At 42.7% G+C, this 26,681-nt stretch overlaps 2 protein-coding genes across 2 annotated transcripts in view; one reads left to right on the top strand and one right to left on the bottom strand.

The window, feature by feature from the left end:
• The window catches only part of TIMP3 (TIMP metallopeptidase inhibitor 3), a 48,387-nt gene extending 31,293 nt beyond the window's left edge, over window positions 1-17,094 (top strand). The window contains exons 2-5 of the mRNA XM_038386750.2: window positions 2,255-2,337; window positions 9,709-9,820; window positions 10,581-10,702; window positions 12,171-17,094. Of these exons, the coding sequence (XP_038242678.1) occupies window positions 2,255-2,337; window positions 9,709-9,820; window positions 10,581-10,702; window positions 12,171-12,368 (515 nt within the window). The 3' untranslated portion in view covers window positions 12,369-17,094. The remainder of the gene's footprint in view (window positions 1-2,254; window positions 2,338-9,708; window positions 9,821-10,580; window positions 10,703-12,170) is intronic.
• The window catches only part of SYN3 (synapsin III), a 274,735-nt gene that overhangs the window by 143,495 nt on the left and 104,559 nt on the right, over window positions 1-26,681 (bottom strand). The window contains exon 6 of the mRNA XM_038386748.2: window positions 21,643-21,732. Coding sequence (XP_038242676.1) covers window positions 21,643-21,732 — 90 coding nt within the window. The remainder of the gene's footprint in view (window positions 1-21,642; window positions 21,733-26,681) is intronic.

Genomic DNA, 26,681 nt, shown 5'->3' on the forward strand with positions numbered 1-26,681 from the left:
TTTAAATCACCAAGTTGGTCAGCGGGATTTTTCCTTTTAGCAAAGTAACAGTTTCCCTGTTTAAATGAAGCATTTCCCATGGCATGCATTCATTTACCAGTAGATAAAAGTTGTACTGAATTTCTCTGAAAGAAGTAAACCCTCCTACCAGTCCAAGGAGTCAATATCAGAACTTTGGTAAGGTCAAAGGAAATGGAATATGTATACAGTCCTTTTTGGTTGCTGGACTATCAGAAGCTTGACAACATTGTTGGACCAGCTCTTCAATGTGTCTTCAATGGACTTATGCTGATACATAGTAGCTACAGATCTGGCCCAATGTCTTTTTGCCCAAACACTATAGAATAACAGCACCCCAAAACCTACTTCAGAAACTACTTCACTATACCACTGCCTTGATGATAATGTAGTGTCCTTTGGATTATTTCGGTATTGCAGAAGTAGTTTGAATGGTCCTTCATAATGAAAGGCTTAATATACTAAAAGTAAGACTTTTTGTAGGGTTTATTCAGATCTCATTTTAGTACTGAAAATATTATTGGTTGTGGTCAGTTTTTAAAAAACTCAGTGGTCTCTTTGGGGAGTGGAGAAGAAAAATAATAATCTTTAGCCTTCCTAGGACTGGGCATCTCTGAGCTCATTTTTTCTGCCATGGTAAAGATTAAACTACGTCTGCGGCTTGGATGACATGATACAATTGTTCTGGGGCAGTGAACGTTAGCTGAGTAATTCCTTCTGGCCTTTCTCTTGCTCTCTAATCTTTGCTGTCTTGCCGAAACTTGAAGGTGACCTGCAAACTTTTTTCTAAAAAAGATAATGGTAGTTATTTGCTGAATGCCCCAAATATCAAAGAACAGGAGGACATTTCTGCTAAAAATTGACAGTAAACTAATTTTGAGAACCTACAACACTGATTTCTAGGTCCTGAGGTTTCTCTCAATATGCATTACTCTGAGATATTCCAAACAAAAGGAATTTCACTGGAGTGATGGAGATACTCCTGGGGGTGCAGATTAATGTTATTTTTAGTACATATTATAAACAGGGTGACCCGGGAGTGCCCAGTTTATTACAGTTCCAGTGGAGTCCCTGGTATATTTGATATTCCAGACCTATGTGCTGTGGCTTCACAGTGAATGAGAGCTCCAAGAGCAGTATTAAGGACCACAAATAAATTAATTTGAAAAAATGGACAGTTATTTGCTGAATGCCCTTCTGATCCTTGCTCCTTGAGATATTCAGAGTGAAATTCACTCTGTTGGGCTCAGTACAAAGATTATGCATCCCTGAGATCCCACTTTAGCCCTATTTTGAGGATTTAAGTGGACTTTACTGTGTATGTAGGCTTTGTTCTTGCCTTCTGCATGGGGATGATTTTCCCTCACTAAATGACACCACCATTGTTGACACCATCATTGTTGACACCACAAAATATGGTCCCCTGAGTGACTGATCTTAGGGGCTGAGCAAATATAGCTAGGATTTCTTGCAAGTAGCCAAAGCACTTTAATATCCAAGTTTATTTTGCGAAAGGCCCTGATCACCAAACAATTTGAACTGGACAGGATATAATTACTGGACCAGATTTATGAGTGCTGGCAGGTCTAAACTACACCTTGAGTGGGTATTCATCCCAAAGGAGGACGGCTCTCTTTTGTTTGTAGCCAGGGCTCAATATAAAACCCACCAGTAAAGGCTGCTGAGGGGATGTGCCAAATCAACACATTCCCTGTCCATGGTCCCCTCCCTGGCCCATGCATCCACTTTCTAGGCTATGCTGGTCCCTATACAGTAGCAGAGTGGTAGTTATGGCCATTTTGTGCAGCTAAAACCTCTCTTGGTAGAACTTCTGCACCAGGTTCCTGCCAGCGGATTAGGCACCAGGTTCAGTTTAGCTCCGCTGTTCCACGTCTTGTAAGAGGGGTCTGGATCCTTTCTTTGGAAAGAAAGCATTTCATTAATAGTCAGAAGGCACGCAGTGAGTGGCCTTTGGTAACTCAGCTGAACCCCTGTGAATCAAAAAGACATTTCTTAATGTGCAGGGGGAAAGCAAGTAATTATGCATCGGATACAGAATAAATCTGGAGTTTATTTGTCCTGGGATTTATCTTATTTTTATTTTACGGTGTCATCCACCCATGTGGTTTTGCTGAATTGAAGTGTCTACTCTAACATCTGGATTAGAGTCCCTGAAGTGTTGTTGTCCCAATGTCCATGTTGTTTACTGTGTCTTGTTTTTCTTCTCTCATGACAGTCATCCGAGCCAAAGTGGTGGGGAAGAAGCTCATGAAAGATGGACCCTTTGGAACGATGCGATACACTGTCAAGCAGATGAAGGTGTGTATTTGTGTAAGCACCTCATGCTAGGTTTAGCTTCCAAGGCAATTCTAGTTACTTGCTGATCACTAACACTGGCTGCTTTTAGGACCCAGTCTTGCTAGTTACTAAGCACCTTCGACATCCATCGTGATTAATGGGAGTGGAGGGTGGTCAACAACTTACAGAATCATACCTTCAAAGAGAGAGAGAGAGATTAAAGAGAGGCTGTAGGCCATGCCTACCACATAATGCTGAGTATTTAGGGTTTTTCTTTATTCTTAATACTTATGGTAGTGAAAGATGCCAGAGTGTCAGCTCTGGATACTGAAGTCCTGTTTATCCCCAGCAGATACAGTGTAGGCAGCGGAAGTGCAGGCTTCTCTGTGTGGCCCTACCAATAAGCTTCACATCTATTCTAGTGGGACTACTTGTCTGGGGATAGGTTGTTCAGCCTCTTCTTGCCTTGGCTTCTCTACTGAGACTGCCAACAAGCGTGTCAGTTAGAATGGTTTCAGAGTAGCAGCCCTGTTAGTCTGTATCTGCAAAAAGAACAGTTGTAATATTGCAACTTTTAGGTCTGTAATCGAGTGACCTGAACAAAACAAAACAAAACAAAACAAAATCAAAAAAACTTCAAAAACAGACTCCAACGAGAGACTGCTGAATTGGAATTCATTTGCAAACTGGACACCATTAAATTAGGCTTGAATAAAGACTGGGAGTGGATGTGTCATTACACAAAGTAAAACTATTTCCCCATGTTTATTTTTCTCCCCTACTGCTCCTCACACGTTCTTGTCAACTGCTGGAAATGGCCCATCTTGATTATCACCACAAAAGGTTTTTTTTGTTTCCTGCTGGTAGTAGCTCACCTTAACTGATCCCTCTCATTATAGTGTGTATGGCAACACCCATTGTTTCATGTTCTCTGTGTATATATATATATCTTCCTACTGTATTTTCCACTGCATGCATCCAATGAAGTGGGTTTTAGCCCACGAAAGCTTATGCTCAAATAAATTTGTTAGTCTCTAAGGTGCCATAAGTACTCCTGTTCTTTTTTCAGTTAGAATGGTGGCAGTTATCATCTGGATACTTGTCCAGTATGAGCTGGACTGAGAAAGCAAACATGCTTCACAAAGACCACTCAGCAGCTTAGAGAGACTAGTTGGGCCCTACTGCCTCTCTGTCACAATTTAGGCGGAGGAAGGTGTGACTGGGTCACATTTGAGTTAGTGGTGCTGTGTCTACAGGTGCCAGGTTGTAATACCCAAAGCAGGGAGCTGGGCTTAGCCCCATGGGACACAGGAGCCAACACTCTGGGGCAAATGAGAGGCAAACTCACCCCCTAGAGCCTTCCCTCTGTACCAGGAAGGCGACCCACCTAGATCCTCGCTGCAGGAAGTCATGGACAATCAGAAATGGTACCCATAACCTTTTCTGCACCATGATGAACCTGCAGTTCTACCTATAGCCGAGACAGATTTCACTTAACCTGTTGCTTTGGACTTTTTTTTTTTTTTTTTTTTGGCCAGCTGACCCCTTGTTATGTAATGTTAAAAAATCAGCCCTAGTTTGTTTTTCTTGGCTGCAGCGTTCCAGTCATAAGACCGGTTTATGTCTTTTATAAAAGAAAAGGAATGAAAAGGCCTTGGCAGCTGTTGCAGAAATCTGAAACATATTAGAGAAAGTAAAGGTTCAGGAAAATGTGCCTGCCTTGTAACAGTAACTCTTTATATAGCTAAGCAACAAAGCGGTGAGGAGGAGACACAAAGCGTGTTTCATAAGCTATCACAAAGCTTCACGTTACCAAAGTCAGCCTTAGCAGGGCTCTTTCCCTGGAGTGGAATTTTTGCACTTCACATAAGAGGGTGTGAAGTGCTGGGGTTATGTATTTGCTTATGCTTTGCTTTGAAAAATGTTTGTGAATTTTGTGCGCATGAAAGGAAATGACTGATAACATTGGCTAGAGCAAGACAGTGCAGTCACACCCCTCCCTTTGGCAATCACCTCAGGGAGTGGTGTGACTGCACTGTCTTGCTCTAGCCAATGTTATCAGTAGTTTCCTTTCATGCGCACAAAATTCACAGACATTTTTCAAAGCAAAGCACTCTGTGATGTGCATTTTTCAAAGCACTGCACTCTGTGATGTGCTGGTCCTGCTTTGTCACCTCCCAGCTCTACCTGTGCACCTCACCGCCAGTGCTATTCAGCATCTGCACGCTGCAGCCCATGACCCTCATTCACCTCCCCAGTAGCATCTCCTGCTATTCTAGTCCTTCACTGCGCTCTTCGTCTTCTGGCACACAGATTTCAGGTATTAAGCACCTCATCTTGGAATCATAGAGTAAATGAACAATAACTTCCCCACCAGACATGGTAAGGGCAGTTAACTTCTGCCTTCTCTACTAACTACTGATAGTAAGGTCACCACAGCACTGTTTGTCCCATGTCTGATATGAAAAGGGTCAGATCGTACTCGCCGAGATCCCCAACAGCGACTCAAAAATATTGCCAGAAGGAGGGAGGAAACAAATATGGCTCAGCATGACAGCCTTCAAGGGCTTAGGACTCCCTTGGTCTAGCAATAAGGGAATCTGAGTCCCTCAATTTGGCAAAAGAAGTGTCTATCCTGCTGGCAGAAGGAGAAGGCATTCCAATCTGGGAATAATGTAGCCGACACTAGTTCGAGACAAGTAGAGGTTTCCATGAGTCTGGGCCACTGTCAGAGAGAGGAGAGAACTCCCTGTGTCTGGAATAACACTGGTTCTACCCCACTGTCAGCAAAGGGCTCCTCATGACAGTGTCCTCTGTGATAGTGATATATGATTCTGACTGGGATTTAGGCAGTCATCTTGAAGTAGACTATAGCAGTGTCCCTGATATTAGTCATAATTCTGCCTGCAGACATGGGAAATGCAAACCTAGACAAGGTGAGAGAGTTGAGTGGGAAAAGATCCCCACTCAGTTCTCGTACCTTGTCAGGCTTTGCGTTTCCCACATCTGCACTCTATTGTGAAAAGTCACCCAGTTGTACTCCAAAGCATTTCAATTAGGGAAACCAAACTGTAGGAGGTTTTCCTGTTCTGTTTGCATTAGATTGTGCTGCTATATGGGGGCATGGGTCTTTACAGCAGATATCGCACTAATCCACATTATCTATGCCAAGACAGCAAGAGGACAACTGTCTTTGCAGAAGTTGATCCAAATGTTTTGTTAGGAAACCACGTCCCCAAGAAAAGCCTTTCAACAAGCGGTTGCATGTGTTGGCCAGTGTGGGTCTATTGGCACACTGTGCCGTACTGTGGGGGTGATATGTTGTGTCACATGTTTTAACCTGATCTTGGACAGGAAGGAACCTGTAGCGATCAAACTATTCATCTTAACTGGAACATCCTGCAGACATAACTTTCAATAAATAATCTGAGCATCTTCTTTTAAACCCCACTGTCTGTCTGTTGCACTTAGAGTGCTCAATAGAAAGGCATTCAGCAGATGATGTGGGGGAGCAGAAGCTGGTGTGGTACATCTTTCCTGCTCTCACCCCAGTGAAGTCCTACTCTACTCCTGCTGGAAAGAAAAGCTAACTAGGCATCTTACTTTGCAGAGCTGCCTGTAAACAGTATTGATGATAAAACTATTATGTCCGTGTTTGCTGGACACCTTTAGCCCTCTTGCACCCGCAAATGAAAAACAAACAAGCCATTTACTTCAGCAGCATGTGTCGAATTGTCTGGATAACCAGGCTGAGAGTGGCATTGAGCATATTAAGTAATAACAATCTATATTTGTATATCCTTTTTGGTCCTCTGAGTTCATTTGGGCTAGCTCCCACACATCTGTGATGCCCCACAATTCATCAGGTGATGTTACAGCTAGACTCCCAGGGCCTGGATGGAGAACATAGGGCCAGCCCGTAGAAGCAGGAAAGTGGAAGGTTTTTTAGCACAGAGGTTTGTAGTTTTGAAAATCTTGTAATTATTTATTCCCTTTTGGGATCTAAAATACTTCAAATGTCTTTCAAAACTGCATGCCAAAAGTCTTCACTGAGCTCTATACACCAGTGTAATTTCTTGGTACTGTAAGCTGTGATATCACAATGCATTCTAGGAACTATCCAGAACGACTTCAGGGACCCGAAAAAGAAATATAGATCAGATTTTAATACTCTGCATGTTTGCTTAATCCCATTGTAGGCTGGCTAAGCAGGATCATTGACCTAAAGTGTTGCCTAAACAAAATGACTTGTTTCTTTAGCTTGTAGCTCACCTTTAATGTGAGGTAAGGGGGTGAAACAGTGGCAGTCATAAGAAGAAAGAGTTGGTGTCTAATTTGCCCTCAGTTAAAGTTCACAGGGGAAAATAATCCTGTCACAGGACATCACAGTACTAAATTCATCATGAAATAAGAGGAACCAGATGATTTGCATATGCTGTATGTGGTAGAGTTCCACCTAATCCCCAAGAATGGGGTTTGCTAATGAGAATGCTGACACAACCGGAACTTGTGCAGCAGTAGCAGGCACTGTCATGCAATGCTTGTTAATACTTTGCTCCTTGTCATTAGATTTCCTAAAATACACAGCTGTGGTGACAGGATGACTCTGAGGGTAGCAGTTAAGAGAGAGGCTTGTTTATGGCTGACTTTCTTCTACTAATCTAATGGCACTTGCTGGGTATTCTATGTATCCAGAAACAATGTTTGGGATTTATTTATTTATTTATTATTAGGGAAAGAGTCCTCTGTAGAAAACTTCCCTTTCCTGGATTTTCTCACAGGTTTGTACTCCCTCCCCAAAGTCTCCATTTCACAGTGACTGTCCTTCAGTTGAAGGGGAGTGGAAGAGACTCTCTCTTGAGAGCCATCAGTATAGCTCCTAGAATCAGCTGGAGGAGTGAGGTGAAATACTTCTTTAGGGAGAGAGCATGCTTCCTTTTGCAGCGCTTCCAGTCCCTGTTGATTTATTGAACGAGGGAATGCAATCAGGAATTAAGCCTCATCTGGTAGTGCAGTATCACTCGTTACCTGTTCAATGCCTATGATGTGCTTGATGTTATCCAAAAGGACACAGTTTCTGTTGTTATAGCTTATACCATCTAAGGTGTGGCCCTCATTACTGTAGTATCTCAGTGCCTCACAATCTTTAATTTATTTTCATAGCATCCCTGTGAGGTAGAGATGTTATCCCCATTTTACAGATGAGGAAGTGAGGCACAGGGAGACAAAGTGACTTGTGCAGTCACAGGAAGTCTGTGGAGGAGCAGGCAATTAAACCTAGCTCTCCCAAGTCCTAGGATAGTGCCCTACTCACTGGACCACCTACAGACATACAGCATAAATTAGGAAATCAAAGTATATCCCCTGGAGAGCAACAAAATTGCAAGGATAACAATACATGGATGAGGCAAAGCATGCAAGGATTAACTATTTAATGTGAGGCTTATGCTCAGTTAAGTATACCCTTGCATATTCCAAGCACGATGCTTGCACTTCTACTGGTATGGAATGATTAACTTTAAAAAATCCTTTCCTCACATAGTTGTCAGGCATAATTAGAAATAAGACTGGAGAATACAAGCTCTTTGGAATTAATTTTGCTTTATGTAATATTACTGTTATACAGTAACAGTACTGCTAGATCATCACAGTAATCAGTGCAATATAAATATGGAGAGGTAAGACAAATAGAAAAGTCAATGGATGACCCAGGAGATGGTTTTATCTCAGAGCATAGCAAGACTTTTTAAAATGTGTTTTTAAATGGGAGTGTGGCAGCAGTGGTCAGGCCTGGTCCAAAGTCTGTTGAAGTCAATGGGCTCTGGTTTAGGCCCTTAATGAAGGAAAGGTGGCATTGGTGAGTTTTAAGAAAGAAATTAGTTAAGGAGGTATATGAATGAACAATGAATGTACACATGGACACTGGGATCATAGGGGGTTCCAGGAATAGGGTGTAGCATGGGAGAAGGTGTGCAGGGCACTTCCCAGTTGACACAATGATAAGAATTTGTAGCTTTTGGGGTTTGTTTTGCTTAGATATTTCCAGTTATAAAAGTGGGAGAGAAACTTCAAGCTAGCAAAGCTGGTGTCTTAATGGTGATGCAGTAGAAAGATAGGGGGAAAAGGATAGTGTCCGATCTAGAGGAGACAGTGAGGTTCAATGCATTGAGCATCTACTTCTTGTGAACCTAAGTTCCAGTGAGGATTTGATCTCAAGTGAGTTTTGTGAGCTTGGGCAGTTAGGGGGAGAAACTTCATGAAATTGTGATTCCCCTCATCCTCCAGTGTTTCTGTCTAAATTTTGGCCACCGATACAGCTGGTCAAAAAAAAAAACCAAAACAAACAAAAAAAACACCAGCAGAAAAGCATCATGAAAATTTAGCCAAATACTTTTTGTTGTTGACATTTTCAGGAAAACAGTCATTGAAATTCCGCCCTCCTGCTCCCCAAAATATTGACCAGCCTTAATCTTCATTCTTAGGGGTTATTTTATCCACATGACTCCACACACTTCAGTGTGATAGGTAGTTTGCTTTCAAGAGTACTGCTGATCCAGACTGGGGAAGGTCAAACTAATTTCTGCCTAATTTCAAATCCACTTGAACACTTGTGGGTTCTATCAAACTTGAACTTAACTGGGCTTCCACTTAAAAGAGGATGTGGGGACAGAGCAGATGGCAGAGAAATTCTACAGGAACAATAAAGAATCTAGATGTTAATATCACCAATATGGTACCCATTTGTACTAGTTTGGGGGAGGGCTGTTTTCTTAATACATAGCAAAAGCGTTTCTTTAGCTAGAGAAATATTAAGCCCCAGCTGAAGTCCTGGGGAGTTGTGAGTGCTTAACATAGCCAACAATCAGGCCTTGTGGCAGGTGCTTCAAATTGGGCACCCAAAGAGAAAAATCCAAAATAATGGAGACTGGAAAAGTTGGGCCTTATTTATTTTTAAAAAAAATCTCCCTTGGGGAAAGAGAAATTGTTTAAATCACAGGAAACCAGATTCATAAACTCAAATTAATTGTACAGCTTCTGCCAGAAATAGCTTGCGACGTCTGTGAAACTTGGAAATCCAGGAGACGTGACCACTTCAAGTCAGAAGTGGGGTGAAGTGGGAAAGGTGGTGTGCTAGTGCTGGATGGTAATTGGTTGTTGTAGGTGAAGATGCTAATGTACTGGCCAACTTGTGGGGGGAGGCTTGCAAATCACATTACCTACAGTATGCCAGAGTTCCACTAGTAGCATTTGGTCCTCACTTTCAAGAGTACTACAGTTCACTGCCCAGAATCACGGCCTACTGATACCATTAAGGGATCCAAAGGAAATTCCAGCAGCATGCTGAAAAACTGTCCTCCTTAGAGTCTAACACATCTTTATTTATTCCTTCAGATGTACAGGGGCTTTGACAAGATGCCACAAGTTCAATATATCTACACAGAAGCCTCAGAGAGTCTTTGTGGGGTCAAGCTAGAGGTCAACAAATACCAGTATCTGATTACAGGTAAGAGACCACTGGAGTTTCTCATGATCAGGATCTCTTTTCTGTATCTGTACTTGTCAAACACTCACACGGAATGGGGGTAGGTAGGTCAGCTCTATAAGCAGGTTCTTAAAGACAGTGCCTGTCTGCTTCCCTGTGCTGAAATACTGCATAAAACGTAGAATGCAGTGACAATCAGTCAGTAGCATTTCAGTCTCCAGGGATTGTCTCTCCATCAGCAATACATTCTTCTACTTTTTTTCCCTCCCCTTAAATCTCTCCAGTTTACAAACTGCATATCCAGTGTTGAGCATTTTTTGTGACAATAAGTGGCTATTAATGCATAACTGAGCTGGTGTGCCCACCACAGTACAGACCACTATGATTCGAAACAGCGAGGCACCGCTCTGCTGAGCTAGAAATGGAAAAGCTTGTTTGGACCAAGTGAGTTGTTAAGATGAGAATGCAAAGAGAATTGGGACAGCACATGCCAAGTCCTGTTTCTCTCTTAAGGTGCCAGCACACTTACACCTTGCACAATTGCAGAGGGGAATGTGATGGTTATGGTCACTGGCATGCTGCTGGGGATTCTCACAGCTGGTACAAAACTTCCAACTTGTGGAAGTGCCATAGTCTCACTCACTAATCCCATAGCTAATAGAAGAAAATAAACAGATTGCTGAACTGTGTCTAAAGGCATACACGTGGTATTGAGAACATTAGCAGGCTCAGGAAACTGTCTGACTGAACTGACAACAACTAATTTGTGTCTGTTTTCCAGGCCGTGTGTATGAAGGAAAGGTTTATACTGGCCTGTGTAACTTGTATGAGAAATGGGACCGACTGACTCTGTCCCAGCGCAAAGGACTAAATCATCGTTACCACCTCGGTTGTGGCTGTAAGGTACGTATTGCCTCCAGTTACATGCAATTAAAAACCTAATCCTAGAACTGTGCTCATTGCAGCTTATAGCAATAATGCAGGTGAACTATCAGGGAAGGAACCAAAGGGCAAGAGTTTTTTTACAGAAGGCAAAACAAGACAAATTTTGCTCCTCACGAGTTTCACAACATAGTGAACAAGTTAAAGTTTTCTGCCTGCGCCTTTTCTATGAACCTTTTGGTATAATTTGGCGGGGTGGGGGAGAATCTCTGAAAATTTCACAAACATTATTTTGCAGATCAGCGAAATTGTGTGCAGAGCTGCTGGGAAAATGTGTTAAGCTTTTTTCCCCCGGAAAACATTTTGTGTGATTAAAAGTTCAGAACTTATCCCTAAGACTTTGCACTCAGCTCCCATCCTGAAAATACTTAGGCACATGCTTGATTCTAAGCCAGAGGTTCCCAAACTGTGGAGCACAGTGATACGATTATCAAGGGAGCACAAAGACCTGATGGAGCCACTCTGAAAGGCTGGAGTTAAGAGGGGGCTCTGTCCGGCAGGGAAAGTGGACAGGGCACTGTGCAGGTGGTCTCGACTCCCAGGACCAGGCTCCCTGCCTGCCTTGCTCCCTCACCATTGCAGCAGTCACAGCCCAGCAGTTATACTCCTCTGCTGGGGATATTAGCAGAGACTGTGCGAGTGGGGAACGAAAGGCTATACCCCGGGAGTACTGACCCACCTGCCAGAGAGAGCCCCTTCCTGACCCTGGCCCTTCAGTGCAGCTCCAGGGCACACAGCCCCATCCACTTGCCTGGCCAGACAGAGCCTGCGCAAGGAAAGCAGACAGGGCCGCACTCAAGGGCTGGAGTTAGCAGGAGACCCTGTACAGCAGGGGACCAGTACTCATGGATGCAACCTTCCACTCTGGTCCTGACCCTGGCCCTTCAGTGCTGCCCTGCACAGGCGGGGAGCAAAATGGGCAGGGAGCTGTGTCCCGGTAGCCAACACTGCCTGACTGCTGCAGGGAGTGGAAGGTTTCCTCAGCTGCCACATGGTTAGTGTCCCCCACCCCTGGCCCCCGTGGGTACAGGGTACTCCTTCCCCATAACCCCGTTAAAAAGAAGGGTGTGGTCATTGGACATGAACCTCTGAAGTCGCGCTCAGCAAAGAAAAGTTTGGGAACCTCTGGATGACAAGTAATGGTGGGGGAGGGGGAGCGACAAATTCCATGAATGTAAGGTACGCGTGACTGGAAACGTTTGTGCACCACTGTTCTAAACACACGAACAGTGCCACTGACATTAATGGCACTGCTTGTATGGGCAAGTTAAGAACACGTTTAGGTGTTTGCAAGATCGGGGTTTCATTTTTTAGTTAGCACGTTAGTGCTTAAAAAGAATTTCAAAAACACCAGTTTCTGATTTAAAAGCAAAGTCCTATAAAATGTGCCTTCAATTTACCCCATTCCACTTGCTGATTATAATTGCAGATTAAGCCCTGCTACTACCTGCCCTGCTTCGTGACCTCCAAGAACGAGTGTCTTTGGACAGACATGCTCTCCAACATCGGTCATTCAGGGTCCCAATCAAAGCACTATGCCTGCATCCGACAGAAGGAAGGATACTGCAGCTGGTACAGAGGATGGGCGCCTCCTGATAAAACTATCATCAACGCCACAGATCCCTGAGCACAGTCCCTTCCCCATTTCCTTTCCTCCCTCCCTTGTGGCTGAGCTTCTCTTGGACAATAACTCCTACCAGATCATGATGATGACAATGAAATTAGTGCCTGTTTTTCTTGCAAATTTTAGCACTTCGAACACTTAAAAAAAAGAAAGTCTATGCTGTCATACTGAATTTGTTTCTAATCACCTTTTTCGATTCTGAGATCACCCATTTCAGTCAGATTATATTTGTCTGGGAACTTTCGTTTGCACACCGGAAAAAAAATTATGGAGCCCTTGCTCTCTCTATGTATCATTATCTATAGCAATATAATCTATATTTTTTTAGGAAAACAAAAATATAAAAACTATCCCAGTTCGGCACTATATCATTCTTCCTTGCCCTGGCTTCCCCAAGCCCTCTTCGCACACTCACTGCACAAATTATGTAGACTGACGCTATTTGAAGGGGAAACTGGTTTAATTAACTAGATCAGTAAATAAAACAAACAAACCCCTATTCAAATCGGGAATTTTGGAAGTGTGATTGGCTCCAGAAGTGGGAGAACTCAGTTGGTGTTAAGACACTGCATCGTCTGGTAAAAGCACCAAGGACTGAATGTCCTCCTTGCTCATTCAGTCACAGTGTGAAGGCAAGAGCACACTGGAAGTTCTGGGGTTCCATAGAACACAAAGAGAGGTTTATTATTATCATGAGGTTTTTGAAATAAAACCTGCATTCAGGGAGGTAATTCACCTAAGTACAATGCAGCAGGTGAAATGCTGAGCTTCTCTCTTTTAAACAGAGTTGCTCTTGAAATTTTTGCAGTTTAGCTCCTGCAGAAAAATTCCCTTGCGAACATCTTAAACCAAACAAATGAAAATTATCAACACTAAAAATAAATCAATCAATCCCACGGAGAGGGGGAAAGGGGAGACTCACTAGAGTTTATTTCTATAAGAAATCTATTGCCAAAATAGTGTTTAGCTGAAGTAAGATGTATATACACATAATGACATAAGCTATTTTTGACAGGACGTGGAATTATTTGGTGTTATAAACAATGAATGCTTTGATTGTGTTTTAAAACAGAAATCTTGACATTCCGAGTCAGTGATTTATTTTTGGTAAAAGATGTTGAAACTCCAGTGTACCTGCAGTAGTGGTTAGAATCACTGTTTCGTGCCCTCTTCCCCAACCATGGCTTACCTCCTACAGCTACACTGGCTGCAATTGTATATGTAGTGAAAGCAAAAGCTGGCAGAGTGAGGCAAGGAAAAGCAACATCCTGACAGGCACCTCCTAGAACTTTAAATTTCAGCTGTCCAATGGATTCCAAGTGGGTCAAGTGCTCTGTTTCCCCCAAGCTGTTGTTAACATAGCTGTGGGCACACGCTTATTCCACGTCCTGAGGCGACAAGGGGGAAGGGATGGTCCTGGCTTCACTGTCGACTGGAGGATTTTTTTGTTCTATTTTGTTTTTATTAAGAAAACTATAATATAAATTTTCTTATTAAATAAAAATATTTTAAGGTTTAATGTTGATGAGAAGGGGTTGCTGACAAAAATGGGTGACTGTATATTTTACTGAGTGTATGCGGGAGGAGGGCAACACTTAACAACATTATTTGTGTTTGTTTTTTATTATTATAATTATTTATCTTACATAGACATGTATCTTCAGTTCATTCCACTTAGGAAGCAGAGCTACTGTCAGCAAGAAAAGGCATTGTAGTCATCCTAGACAGGGACAATATAGCATTCTCTATGCAGTGATCTTTTCAATTTGTTTGGGGCTTCTTCGCCATTATGAGACGGGGAAGAGTGTATTCTAGTGTTGGGATTGATGCATCAATCGTTTTGGGGCTTCTTTGACTTCAGTGGAGCTATGCTGATTTACACCAGTTGAGGATCTGGCCCATTTATTGGAAGACCCTTACAGCAGAGTGCAGGTGATTGGCTTAAATGGTATTTTCATAGAATCGTTTGGATTAGAAAGAACCTTGGGTGGAATAGTCAACAATGCCTAAGTGGTTTAGGAGCACCCAGCTCACTGAAAGTCAATGAGACTTGTGCCTAGGCACACTTAAAAATGCCACCCCTTGTCTCTACCCCTAAATTATGGACCTGATCATCAAAGGCAATAAGCACCATCAATCCCTACTGATATCAGGGGGTGATTAGGTTGCTTTTTAGGGTCAGGTGCTATATCAGGCTGCTTCTCTTTTCAGCTGGGCATTATCAAGTTGGGCCGTAAGCACAGGGGACCAATTTCTGCTCTGTTCCATCTGTGCAACTGCAGTGCAGTCACAGGTATAACAAAGCAGAACTTTCCCATGCGTCTCTAGCAATGATAATTCCACCAGTACACTTCACAACTTGTGGAGTGACCATCGCTGGAGCTAACCAAGGCCTGACCCAACTACCATTCGATCAAAGGTTCTTTAGCAATCATTAAATCATTGAGCACAGCCATTTCTCTGAGCGTTGGAAGGCGAGATGAAGCTTGTCATGCAATGAGTTGTCAGGCGTTGATTTGGATTTCCATTAAACTGTGGCTCTGTATTTTACCTGCTCACTGACTGTATAATTTAAAATCATATAAATAGCTGAAACATTACAGTATTGCAATCACATTATTGTGAAAATCTTTATTTTGTTGCTATAAAGATGTGTGTTCCTAAGTGGGCTGTAATGTATCTACGCGCTTTGTAAACAAACAACCAACAAAAACCCCAACCCTGCTACCAACAGAGGTTTTTTTCCTATCCAGATTTGCATTTTATACTGCAGAGGGTAAAAATATGTTTGACATGCAGACAGCTAGACTGGTAAAGTCGGGGGCTTGGAAAGCAACCCTCTCCCTTGCCAAATAAAGATGCAGCTGTAGAGGATTTTTAAAATGTGGAACCAAATAGAGGGAAAGAGTAAGGGGGAAGAAACCAGCACAAAATACATTTCTTTTAGGAGGCTTCCAGGTTTTTTTAAATGAATACTATCAGGGACAGATATTTTGTGGACTAAGCTCGCCCTTGCATTTTAAGGGTCTTGTCCAAAGCCCATTGGAATCAATGGGTGTTTTTCCATTGACTTAAATGGACTTTGGGATCAGGCGCCTAAATTTCTGCCTCTCTATCTACTCTTCCCTTGCCTCACTGAAGATCACTCCAGCCTGCCAGGGCACAATACCCTCCTTCTGGATTACAACAGGCCTTGCAGTATATAAGCACTCTGTCTGGAGGACAGGAGTGAAGCTCCCATCAGGGTGTGGTTTTCCCAGGTTAGCGTGGGTTGCCGGGGCATAAATATCTTGCTGCTTCCCCTTTGTTGCGAAGGTTGAAATGTGGCCTCTCACATCCCCACCAGCCATGCTCTGTGCTGAAAGGGATACTGTCAATGGGACTACTTACATCTGTGTCTGCATGATCAGGGCCTTAGTTTTTAACAAACGCACTTTTACTAGGTTTTAAATAAATCAATATTATTAAAACTCCATTTTTACAAACTTAATTCACTTTTCTAGACTATTTTTTGAAGTTTCCTTATTTCCTTTTTGTTTTGTTGCTTCTCTGAGCTTGGATAACACATCCGTCAGTTTCACTTTCAAATCCAGTTTCACCTTCCAGTTCTCATCACAAGCACAGAACTGGAATGTTCTGACTGCCAACTCTGCCTGGGGGCTCTTGGTTTTTTTAAAAATTGTTTCCTTTTAAAGTTGGGAGTGGGGTGTTTCACACCTCCCCCCATTTTTTTTCTTTAGGGAAAAGGGTGAGGGGGATTATCTGTATGTGGAATTTCCTGTCTAGAGTCCCACTGAAGTCAAGAGGGCTCTCTGCAGACAGAGCACTCCACCAACACAGCGTAAACTGCAGGATCAGGGTCTAATTTTGGTGTGCCAAACATGATCCTCATCTACACTTTGAGCTGGGGTGTAATTCCCCACTGGAGTAGACAAACCCACTCTAGTTCTGATCGGCAGCACCAGTGGAGGTACAGGTTAGTCACTCCAAGTACAGTACGTGTCTACTTGGCAGCTAGCCCCTCCTGCCACTCCAGCTACACTCTGTTATTAGCACATTAGTACTTGCAACCCCAGGTCAGACTGTAGACATAGCCTTAATATGTCTGACTCATCAACGTAGACCTTCCACGCTCACCAGTGGGGAAAAATGCTACCTCAGGGTGCCCATGAACACCCCACTTTATAAGAACTCAGAGCGAAGGCACAAGGAAGAAAGAGTTCCCATTGTTTCACAGGACTTTCCAGGTATATTTCTTCAACATTTTTCAAAATATTCTAACTCTATGAATCCTTTGTATTTTGGAAGGGAGGGACAAAATTCAAAGGATGGTGCAAACTTTTTTTTTTTTCATGCAGGTCAAAGTTTTCTGTCCACCAAATCTTGACAAAATCCTTTAAAAAAAAAAAAATCCACTAAGCCTATGTTGCTGCTTTTGTTGTAGTGGCTTAATCAGTATCTCGGTACCTCCCTTTTCTTCACTGAGCCCCTCTGCTGTTCCTGGTAGTCACAGAAATTTGGGGAAAGGAAACGAAGCCCGGGAGAAAATTTTATCCACAAATATATTTGTTGCTAAATTCTGTAACACTGTTTACAGTTTTCCTCTATGCTATTTATAAATTTTATACTCAATGAATGAATACTGTCTTTAAGGTAATACCGCATAATGTTCAATTTTTATAGTGTCCTTTTCTTCTAAGCAGTAAAGTGGTTTTATTTCTATCACAGACATTCTGTCTCTGCCTTGCTTATGTTAGTCAGTCTGTTACTTTAACCATATACAACTGGTACCATATACTTTAACATATACAAATGTTGCTTTTTCATTGGATCTTATGTGAAATTAAGCCTCTGGCAATGGTTCTCCTCCTGAAGATTCCCTCAACAATCCCCCTCTCTTTTTAAAGCAACCACTCTCCTGAGGTCCTGTTGTTGGGGTCACCAGCCACAAAATGGAAGGAAATCCCTTTTGGAGTCTGTGAGTTCCACTTTTTAGATGGCCAGATGGGGTCACTACAGAGCAATGCAGCCACTACGGCGGCTGAACGGTTGAACGTGTAACACTGACTGCTCTTCAGGAGGAACATTTACACTGATTGTGTGTGCAGCACAGGGTGCTGTTGCTATTACAACAGGATGCTCCACAGAAGCTAGTTTGAAGCACATTTTATCCAATATACCAGTGTTTTCATTGACTTACTGCCCATAGTGAGAGAAGGTGGAGGTTATTCAATCAAATCCTTTCCATTGTGAAAATCTCAACCCTTGTAATATCTCTTTAATGTGACTAGTTATGGGTAATCAAAAATTTTCCATCAAAGCTTTCTTTTTGACAGATAGTCGGGTGTTCAACTACATTAGTATTTTCCCTCACAATTTTGAGTTTTTGTCAGAAATATTTGGTTTTCTGGCAAAAAGTAGAAATTTTCCATTGCACATTTTGACAAAAAAAAATGTGGGGGGAGGGAGGAGGGTCAAAAGTTTCCATCACAGAACCCTCCTTCCACACACACACACACGATTTTCTGACCCGCTATATGACTAGTCCTCATCCATACCCCTTTCCAATTAGGAGCCTATTAGCATTTGGAAAAGTTTGGACATGCAAAGCTGTGTTTTCTGATCTGACAACTGTACTAATGAGAGAAAGTTACTTTAAGAAGAGATTTAATTCAAGTATCTTCATAAACACTTCTATAGTGCCTGACATAGAAGGGTTGTATAATGCTTTACAAACACCAACAAACTCATAACACCTCAGTGAGGTGGGAAAGCATTATTATTCCCATTTTACACATGAGCAAGCTGAAGCAGGTCAGTTAAGCGACTTGCCAAAGTCACAGCAGATGTGTTTGGCAGAGACTGGGAAAAGCACTCAACATTGCTTCCATCACATACATGCCCCTTTCTAGTCTCCATTTGCATGAATAGGGTTTTGTTTGCCCAAATGTTTGGGGAGTAGCTGCTCTTTGTAAGGCTACCCATATTTGTACATGAACAATAGTATTTGCATACAAATGAGATTATTGGCTGTTTATTATTTGCAGTATTGTCAAACAGGTCAGAGCCAATGTACAGCCATCCTTCACACCTGGGGCCAATAAGAGGACCCACGTGTGGCTGTGGTCAAAGACAGACAATGTCACACATCACTGGTGACTGCTCTCTGACCAGGTTTGATGGTGGTCTGCGGGCTCTGCACTTCGCTGACAAGGCTGCCGCAAACTGACTTGGCAAGTTCCGCATCCGATAAGCAATTATTTGCAATTTGTTATTCCCCTGTTTAAAAGGGTTCCATCGTTCTTTCCAGGAGTCAAAACAGTGCTACAATGCTACCCATTGGCTGGAAATTACTTATGCCAACTATCTCATGAACAACAAATACATTTGGATGAGTCTACAAATGATTTCCAAACAGTGGGGTGGGGAAAAAAGCTACATCTGTCAGACAATTTATTTGCAACAAACAGTTTGCCCAGCTCTGTTAGAAATGTAAGTCCTGATGTGAGGGCAAGGCAAATTCACATCTTTACTGGAGCATCTTGGATGGCAAAGTGTCCTCATAATTTGTTGATATGATTAAATGAAATCGGGCCTTACAAATTAATTTGACTTAACAAACTAGGACAAACTGTAGCCCAGTGTAAAGAACACACCATTCTGCTATTTGTCTGTCTTAGGAACTTATCTGGCCCTCATGACTGTAGCATCTGAGCACCCCACAATCTAACATTTCTCCTATGAAGTATGGCAGTGCTATTATCACAATGTTACAGATGGGGAATGGAAGTGTAGAGGGACTAAAAGTCAGAATTTTAAAAGTATTAGGTGCCCACATATACAGATGCTTCATGGGATTTTCATAAGCAGCTGGGAACTTTTTTGGGATTTTTGAAAATCCCACTAGGCATCTACCTACATGTTTAGGCACTTAAATACCTTCAAAAAATCTGCTCTCAAAGGAGTTACCAAAGGTCACACAAGAAGTCTGTGGCAGATGAGGAGCTCAAACCGAGATCTTCAGAATCCCACAGTAACACCGGAACAACTGGATCACAAAAGTCTCTTTATGCCCCTGATTAAAGACCAAGGCAAGAGCCAGAAATATTGGACAAGCTGGAAAGATAAGGATCTTTTTTATATATGGTAAGAATGTCTAATCATTTGCAGTTTTTTACTCCAAAGTGAACCTAAAAACCTGCTGATAATGCAAGTGGGTGGCCTCCTTTGGATCATATGACCTGTTTTCTAGCTCTGCAGCCACCAGCCATAAAACTTTCCTCTGATTATATGGCATGCTAATCAGCCACATCATCTCTGGGCCCAGCCACCCCACAGTCAGATATCATAAAAAAGCCTGACACTTTGACCACTGGAAGAATAAAGCAACACTGAAGCACAGCTCAATGGACTCAAACACTTTCCAAAACATGTGTCACTCTCTCTCTTTGAGTAGATCTATATATTACCACCCAACTTTGCTAACAATTGTGGAGGCTTCTTTCACTCTGTCAGACATTTATGAGTATGGGACGTGCCTTAGAATTATAGATATGCATGTTTTCAGCATACCATAGAAATGCAGGGCAGGAAGCGACCTCCAGAAGTCATCAAGTCCAGCCCCCTAAGCTAAAGCAGCCCCTAAGTAAACCTAGACCATCCCTGACAGGTGTTTGTCCAACCTGTTTTTAAAAATCTCTAATGATGGGGTTTCCACAACCTCCCTTGGAAGCCTATTTCAGAACTTAACTATCCTTATCATTTGAAAGTTTTTCCTATCATCTAACCTACATCTCCTTGCTGCAGATTAAGCCAATTAAATATTGATCTATATACTTAAAGTGAAGATATCAATCAACATCCATAACACAATTTTCTTACTGCGATTGATAATTTGCAATTAACAAAAGCATATAAAAATCCCAAAATAAAAGTTTGATAACTGCCATTATTGGATGTCCATTCATGTAAAAGATTATCTACAATATCTAACCCTTATATCACTACTAATCCTACCAATGAAGATTAAGGAAGAACCCAACTGGTTGGACTAGGGAAGTTGGTAGCATTGGTCTTATTAACAAAATTAAACAGACAAAAAATGATGGAGGGTCCTATCTGGACACTGTTCCACTTGTCTTATGCATTTACAGCCCTGATATACTTAGCTGGAGTAAGCCTTCTAGCCTTATGACCTCTCAGCTGCAGGGCGGTGTACTGGCCTGTAAGAGGGATTTAGGTCAGGAGATATTGTATTATGAGTGTCATATGAGTAATTGAGGAGGGACGCCAATTTTCATCTCAAATGCAGGGCTGGCCCTAAACAGGCCACCAGCCTTGCACCTGAATTCAAAATGAACCCAGCTATACAAACTGAAAAGCAGGAGATAATTCAGACATGGGGTCAGGTCTCATAGACAGAAAGGACTATTGAGATCTTTGGGGGAGGCAGAAGGAGTCATAGGTTCATGGATGCGTGTTGACCGTAGAGCTTCTCAAAGGGCCAGGCTAAGAGTAGTCATGCCTCTGCCTAGGGTCAACCCCATTTGTGAGGGAAAAACAAAAGAAATACAGCTGAGTTGTTTAAACACTCCACTTCTGCTCCTTCCCCAGGTTCAAAAGGAGACAGCTGCCCAGCACTCTTAGGAAGTCGCTGCCTTTAAGGAGCCCATGGAATGCCTAATTATTGTGCAGGTCTAAGGTACAGTATGTACTAGTTCACAGATAGGATGAATAAACACCAAGAGCAATTATGCCACAGCAAATTATGTAAACCAAACAGAATAAGAGCTCATGTTCAAAAACTCAAAACTGCTTCATTTAACAATCCAACAACTGGTAAATACGTCTAATAGGTGGTAACTATGTCACAGATGAGACAAATCAAGAGCAGCACAGCACAGCACTCTTTTGTAAGAAACTTCTGCTTCACCTCACATCTCTGATCTTCCTGCTTTTCTATGCATTTGGATGAGTGCAAAGACCAACTCAGCCACATCCAAACAGACCTGTTCCCTGCCTATGACAACCAGAGACAGCAATTTATTTCTCACTCTTTCACCATCTGTGTCCTTCCAGGAACTGAGGGGAAAGGAAAGAGGCACCCAGGGAGGTGTTCTATGCCTATTTTTCTGCTAGTAATTTATTGTCTGTAAAGTTACAGATATTATTTAAATTGCCAGGGCTCACAGAGTGAGTGACTCTTTCCACTCCCAACCACAGATTCGCTGCATCTTCCCCAACTAGATCATCATCAAAATAAATAAAGGACACTTACCATCTGCTTATGGCTTGGGAAGAATGTTTGCTCCACAAGAGGGAACTTCTCAGGACCCAGGGAGTTGAAGATTTTAATTAGCTGGGAGAACTAAAGAGAGAGAGAGTGTCTGTTGTTTATTAGACAATAAACTAATGTTTTTAAAAAGTGCTGGTATGAAGGAGGGCAGGGGAATCACATTATTTTCTCCCACCCACTTTTCTGCAATTGACAATGGTGAAAAATATAGCATGCTAAGCTACCACTATCTCTCATGGGGTGCATAAAACTCATGCACTTGAGAGAAGGGAAGGAGTTAAGTGAAGAGACTGGAAGTGGACCGGCTTGCATTCAATTACAGATCCACTATAAACAGGTTTAGCTTTCACAGCACAGAAGGGCTGAGAGTAAAGAGAGGGCGGATCTTCTTGAGAGTCTGGAGGAAAGGGCTTAAGACCCAAGCACTCCTTTGGTGTGTATGTGTGACAGAAATAAGTAGTAGCTACTCATGTATAGCAACAAAACAAAATAAAACTCTCTCCCTCATGCAACCAGATAAAGGATTGGTGATGTTTCTTAAAAGGTATGAGAGTAATCAAACGAGACACTCACTAGAAAGAGAGAGTCTTCTACATCAGTGGCTCTCAACCTTTCCAGTCTACTGTACCCATTTCAGAAAGCTGATTTGTCTTAAGTAACCCCAAATTTCACCCCACTTAAAATCTACTTGCTTACAAAATCAAACATAAAATACAAAAGTGTCACAGCACACTATTACTGAAAAATTGCTCACTTTCTCATTTTTATCATATAATTATAAAATAAATCAATTGGAATATAAATATTGTACATACATTTCAGTGTATAGTACATAGAGCAACATAACCAAGTCATTGTCTGTATGAAATTTTAGTTTGTACTGACTTTGCTAGTGCTTTTCATGTATTCTGTTGTAAAACTAGGCAAATAACTAGATGAGCTGATGTACCTCCTGGAAGACCTCTCCATACTTCCAGGGGTACACGTATCCTGGTTGAAAACCACTGTTCTACACCATCCAATTTGAGTGCTGGGCAAAGAAAGCATGAACCTGATGTCTATCATATAAACATCTCTTGTGACTAGGTTCACTTGAGAGGGTCTGTCACCAATCTTACATGCATGTAGCATGATGCACACAGAATGAAATAGAAAAGAGTTCACCTCTTACTTCCCCATTTATGTTGGGGGTCAAAGGAGACATCATCCTAAGAAAGTTATTTGAGGAAAGCAGTGTGCAAAGTCTATGTTGGAAAGCAGAGTCCTCAGGAAGTACTTCACACACAAGAGCTAACATGGTAAGCCAGGACAACACACACATAATTAACTGTCACACACAGCTAGACATGAAGCATCCCATAATGTGATAATCTGACACTGGGATAACAGAGCTATTCTAAGTGAGCAGAGTCTTGATTTCTACCCACCTTCCACAATCTTATAATAATTTGTATCACAAGGAATTTCAACTCCTATTTGACAATAGGCAAATATCTACACACTATTACAGGTAAAGGGCCAGCCCACAACATTTTGGCACCTGAGGCGGGGAGCTCAAATGATGCGCCCATACCCCCTCACTTAGACCAAAACTTTGAAAGGTCTCAATTCTGCCTTCTTCCTGTTCTACTCCTCTCATAGTACTGCTCTGCTACCTACCCCAATAAAGGAGAACTAACAACTTAAAATGCCTTGTTCAAAAATTTTAAGTAACACTTAACTTTTAAACGCCCGAATAGCAAATGTAACTTTTCTTGTCTGCATAGTAAACACTGGCATTTTTATCTGTTTGAATAATCAAAGTGGTGCTTTCTGTGCCTTCTTGGTTGCAAAGATTTGAACTGCTTCCTGAAGGTCCACAGTCTGGGCCAGCTCATGCTCTGTTGAGATGGTTGCAGCTTTCCTGTGTCATTGTAGAGCGTAGATGTGTTTTTATTAACTTCAGCTTGGAGAAGCTGCGTTCTGCACTGGCAACTGTTACAGGAAGTGTTAGAAGTATGTGCAGAGCAACAAAAGCATTTGGAAAGAGGGTGGTCATTTTATTTGTGCACATATATTCCAGAACAGCCTTTGGAGTTGATCCTGATGAAATGTGTCTTGAAAGGGCTTTCAGTTCATCACCTAAATCACTCACATCAATATTGCGCATGTCATCATGTGTCAACACTGTCTCTAGTGCCCTGCATTGCTGATGTAGGTCTTCTTCAGATATAGTGAGGAGTTTTTGAATATCCTACAAAATCCCAAAATATACTGCTGTGTTCCTTGAGCTGCATGAAACATTTTTCAACTGACTGTATTGCACAATCTAGCACCTGGTTAAAGAATTCAACTTTGAATTGTTGTTTGGGGTCTCTTAGGGGATTATCCCATACCTTGTAACCAAAATGTCTTCTTCTTCAGTGACTCTTAAATTCTTGAATGGGTGGGAAAATAGCTTCAGTGTGAAGTTCCTCTACCAACTTCTGTGCACTCTTCGGAACATTTTGAAATCCCTCATCTGACCGGTAAGACTGTAGGTATGACTTTGCTTTGTCCAGTTATTCCATTGCTCCAGATATATCAAGGTCAACACCTTGGAGTCTCTTGCTTACAACATTTATTTCAAACAGTATGTCATGCCACAACACTAAGTCACACAGAAATTTGAAGTTTTGCATGTTTCTGGTGATTCCACTTCCCTCTGCCACTGTTCTCCCGCGAACAGTTCCTGTCATTGCATTATCCTCCATAATGGCAACTCTGGCATCATCTATCTTCCCAATTTGGTGTTTGATAGGCTTTATCGCCTCCACTCGACTTTCCCATTGTGTCACACTCAGTGGTTTCAGTGTCAGAGAGGATGTTCTCAGATGTTGCTTCAAAATTTGCCATTGATGAGTTGATGCAGAGAAAAATACATAAATGCTTTGAATTACATAAAAAAATTCAGCAGCCTCACTAGAAGCTGATGCTGCATCACTGACCACCAAGTTCAATGAATGAGAACTGCGTGGGACAAAAAAAGCTTGAGGGTTTAATTCTCGGATCCGTGTCTGCAGTCCTCTGTTCTTTCCTCTCATGTTGGCACCATTATCATAGCCCTGATCTCTTACGTCAGCTATCACAATTCCTGTATCTTCCAGCTTTTTAAGAAGCACATTTGTTATACCAGCTCCTATAGTATCATCAATGTCAATAAATTCTGGAAAATGCTCTCTGACAGTCACCATTGCAGGGACATTTTCACTAGGTTCTGCTGTTGTTACAAAACGCACCATTAAAGTCATTTGTTCCATATGGCTGATGTCATGTGTGCAGTCCAGAAGAACAGAATAATATCTTGCTGACTTCAGATCTGCCACAATCTTCTGTTTGACTTTTGTTGCCAGTAAAATGATCTCATTTTGAATGGTTTTTCCAAGGTAGTGGTGTGTGTGTATTTCTTGGGTGGTGACTCTTCTTAGATGCTCCTGGAATACAGCATCAAACTCAGCCATCAGCTCCACAGTTTTAAGGAAGTTTCCATTGTTTGGCACATACAGCTGATCTGAAGTGCCATGCAGTGCTAGGTTTCGGGTAGCAAACATTCTCACAATGGCAATGAGCCTTTTCAGAACATTTTGCTAGTAAAGAGACTCTGATGCAATCTTCTCTTGATGCTGATCATCTATGGTGGCCTTTAACCTTAGTCTCATCTCAAGCTCTTTCCACCTATGGAATGCTTTCTGGTGATTTGCTGCCTTCTCATGGCATGCCAGATTTCTAGCCAGATTTTTCCAGTCCTTTGTTCCTGTAGAACCCAACGTGTTTGGAACATTAGACTGGAAGAATTTGCAACAAAAACAGTATGGAGCATTCTGGATTTTTGAGTACATAAGCCATGGCCGCTCCACTTTGTCACCATTGGGGATTTCACACCAGTAATGTGTTGGATGGAAACTTCTATTTTCATTGTCTTTGGGGAACATGAAGTTTTTCACTGGCTGTGGCCCATACAGTACAAGGAAGTCCCTCAGGCTACTTCTCAAGTCCTGGATCATCTAGACTTAAGGAACTAAACTCAGCAGCAGCTGTTTCTTGCGCCTCCATCACACTCTTCTCTGATCTACACTTTTCTTCAGGAATGTGCATGTGTAAGGGGAGTGTTGCCCCCGTACTAACATTCAGTGGGGGTATTTTAGTTGCTAGCTCCCAGTACTAAAAGGGGGGTTGATGGGAAATCAGGACTCTGAGACTGATTGTTCCTGGGGACTATGGGGAGAGGCCAATATTCCAGGTCAGCCTGAGTGACAGGGCAGGCAGGCTAATCAGGGAGTCAGGAGGCGAGGGAGGTCCCGTCGTCTGTGTGAGCTGGAATTGCCTGGGTCAGACAGCGTGGGGCTGAGCTAAGGAGAAAGCAGGGGCCCAAGTTAAGCTGGGGAGCAGAGCTGTGCCAGATCCAGAGGAACCAGAAAAGCAGCCCAGAGAGAGCAGACCCTGCCCTGGGAGCAGTGCTGCAGCCCCAAAGCCAGAGGCCCAGCCCAGAGAGAGCAGACTTGCCCTGGGAGCAGAGCTGCAGCAACCAGAGCCAGAGGGGCCAGAAAAGCAACCCAGGAAGCAGGTCAGTGCTGGGAGCAGAGTCACAGAAGCAGCCTGCAGAGCGACCTGTCCTGGGAGGAGAGCTGTAGCAACCAGAGCCAGAGGGGCCAGAGAAGCAGCCCAGGGAACTGGAGGCAAAGCAGCAGTCGTGCTGAGGCAGAGTGGAGCTGGAGCTAAGACAGAGTGGAGCTGGGGCTGGAGCAGTCCATAGCCGGGTGTCGTGAGCACCTGGGGAGAGCGAGGGGGGACCCTGGGCAGTGGGCCCAGCACAGTGAGACACCTCAGCCAGGAGGCTCTGCAGGCCAGACTTGGAGGGGGATTGGTAACCCTGACAGGGCGGGGGCGACACTGGGAAGAAGGGTCCTACCACTTAGAGCCTGAGAGCGTGTGGCCACCACCTGAGCAAGTGTCCAACCCACAGCATCCTTGAAGCAAAGCCAGGGCCTGAGAAGAAGGCCTGA

This window comes from Dermochelys coriacea, chromosome 1, assembly GCF_009764565.3.
Source record: "Dermochelys coriacea isolate rDerCor1 chromosome 1, rDerCor1.pri.v4, whole genome shotgun sequence".
NCBI classification, from domain to species: domain Eukaryota; kingdom Metazoa; phylum Chordata; order Testudines; family Dermochelyidae; genus Dermochelys; species Dermochelys coriacea.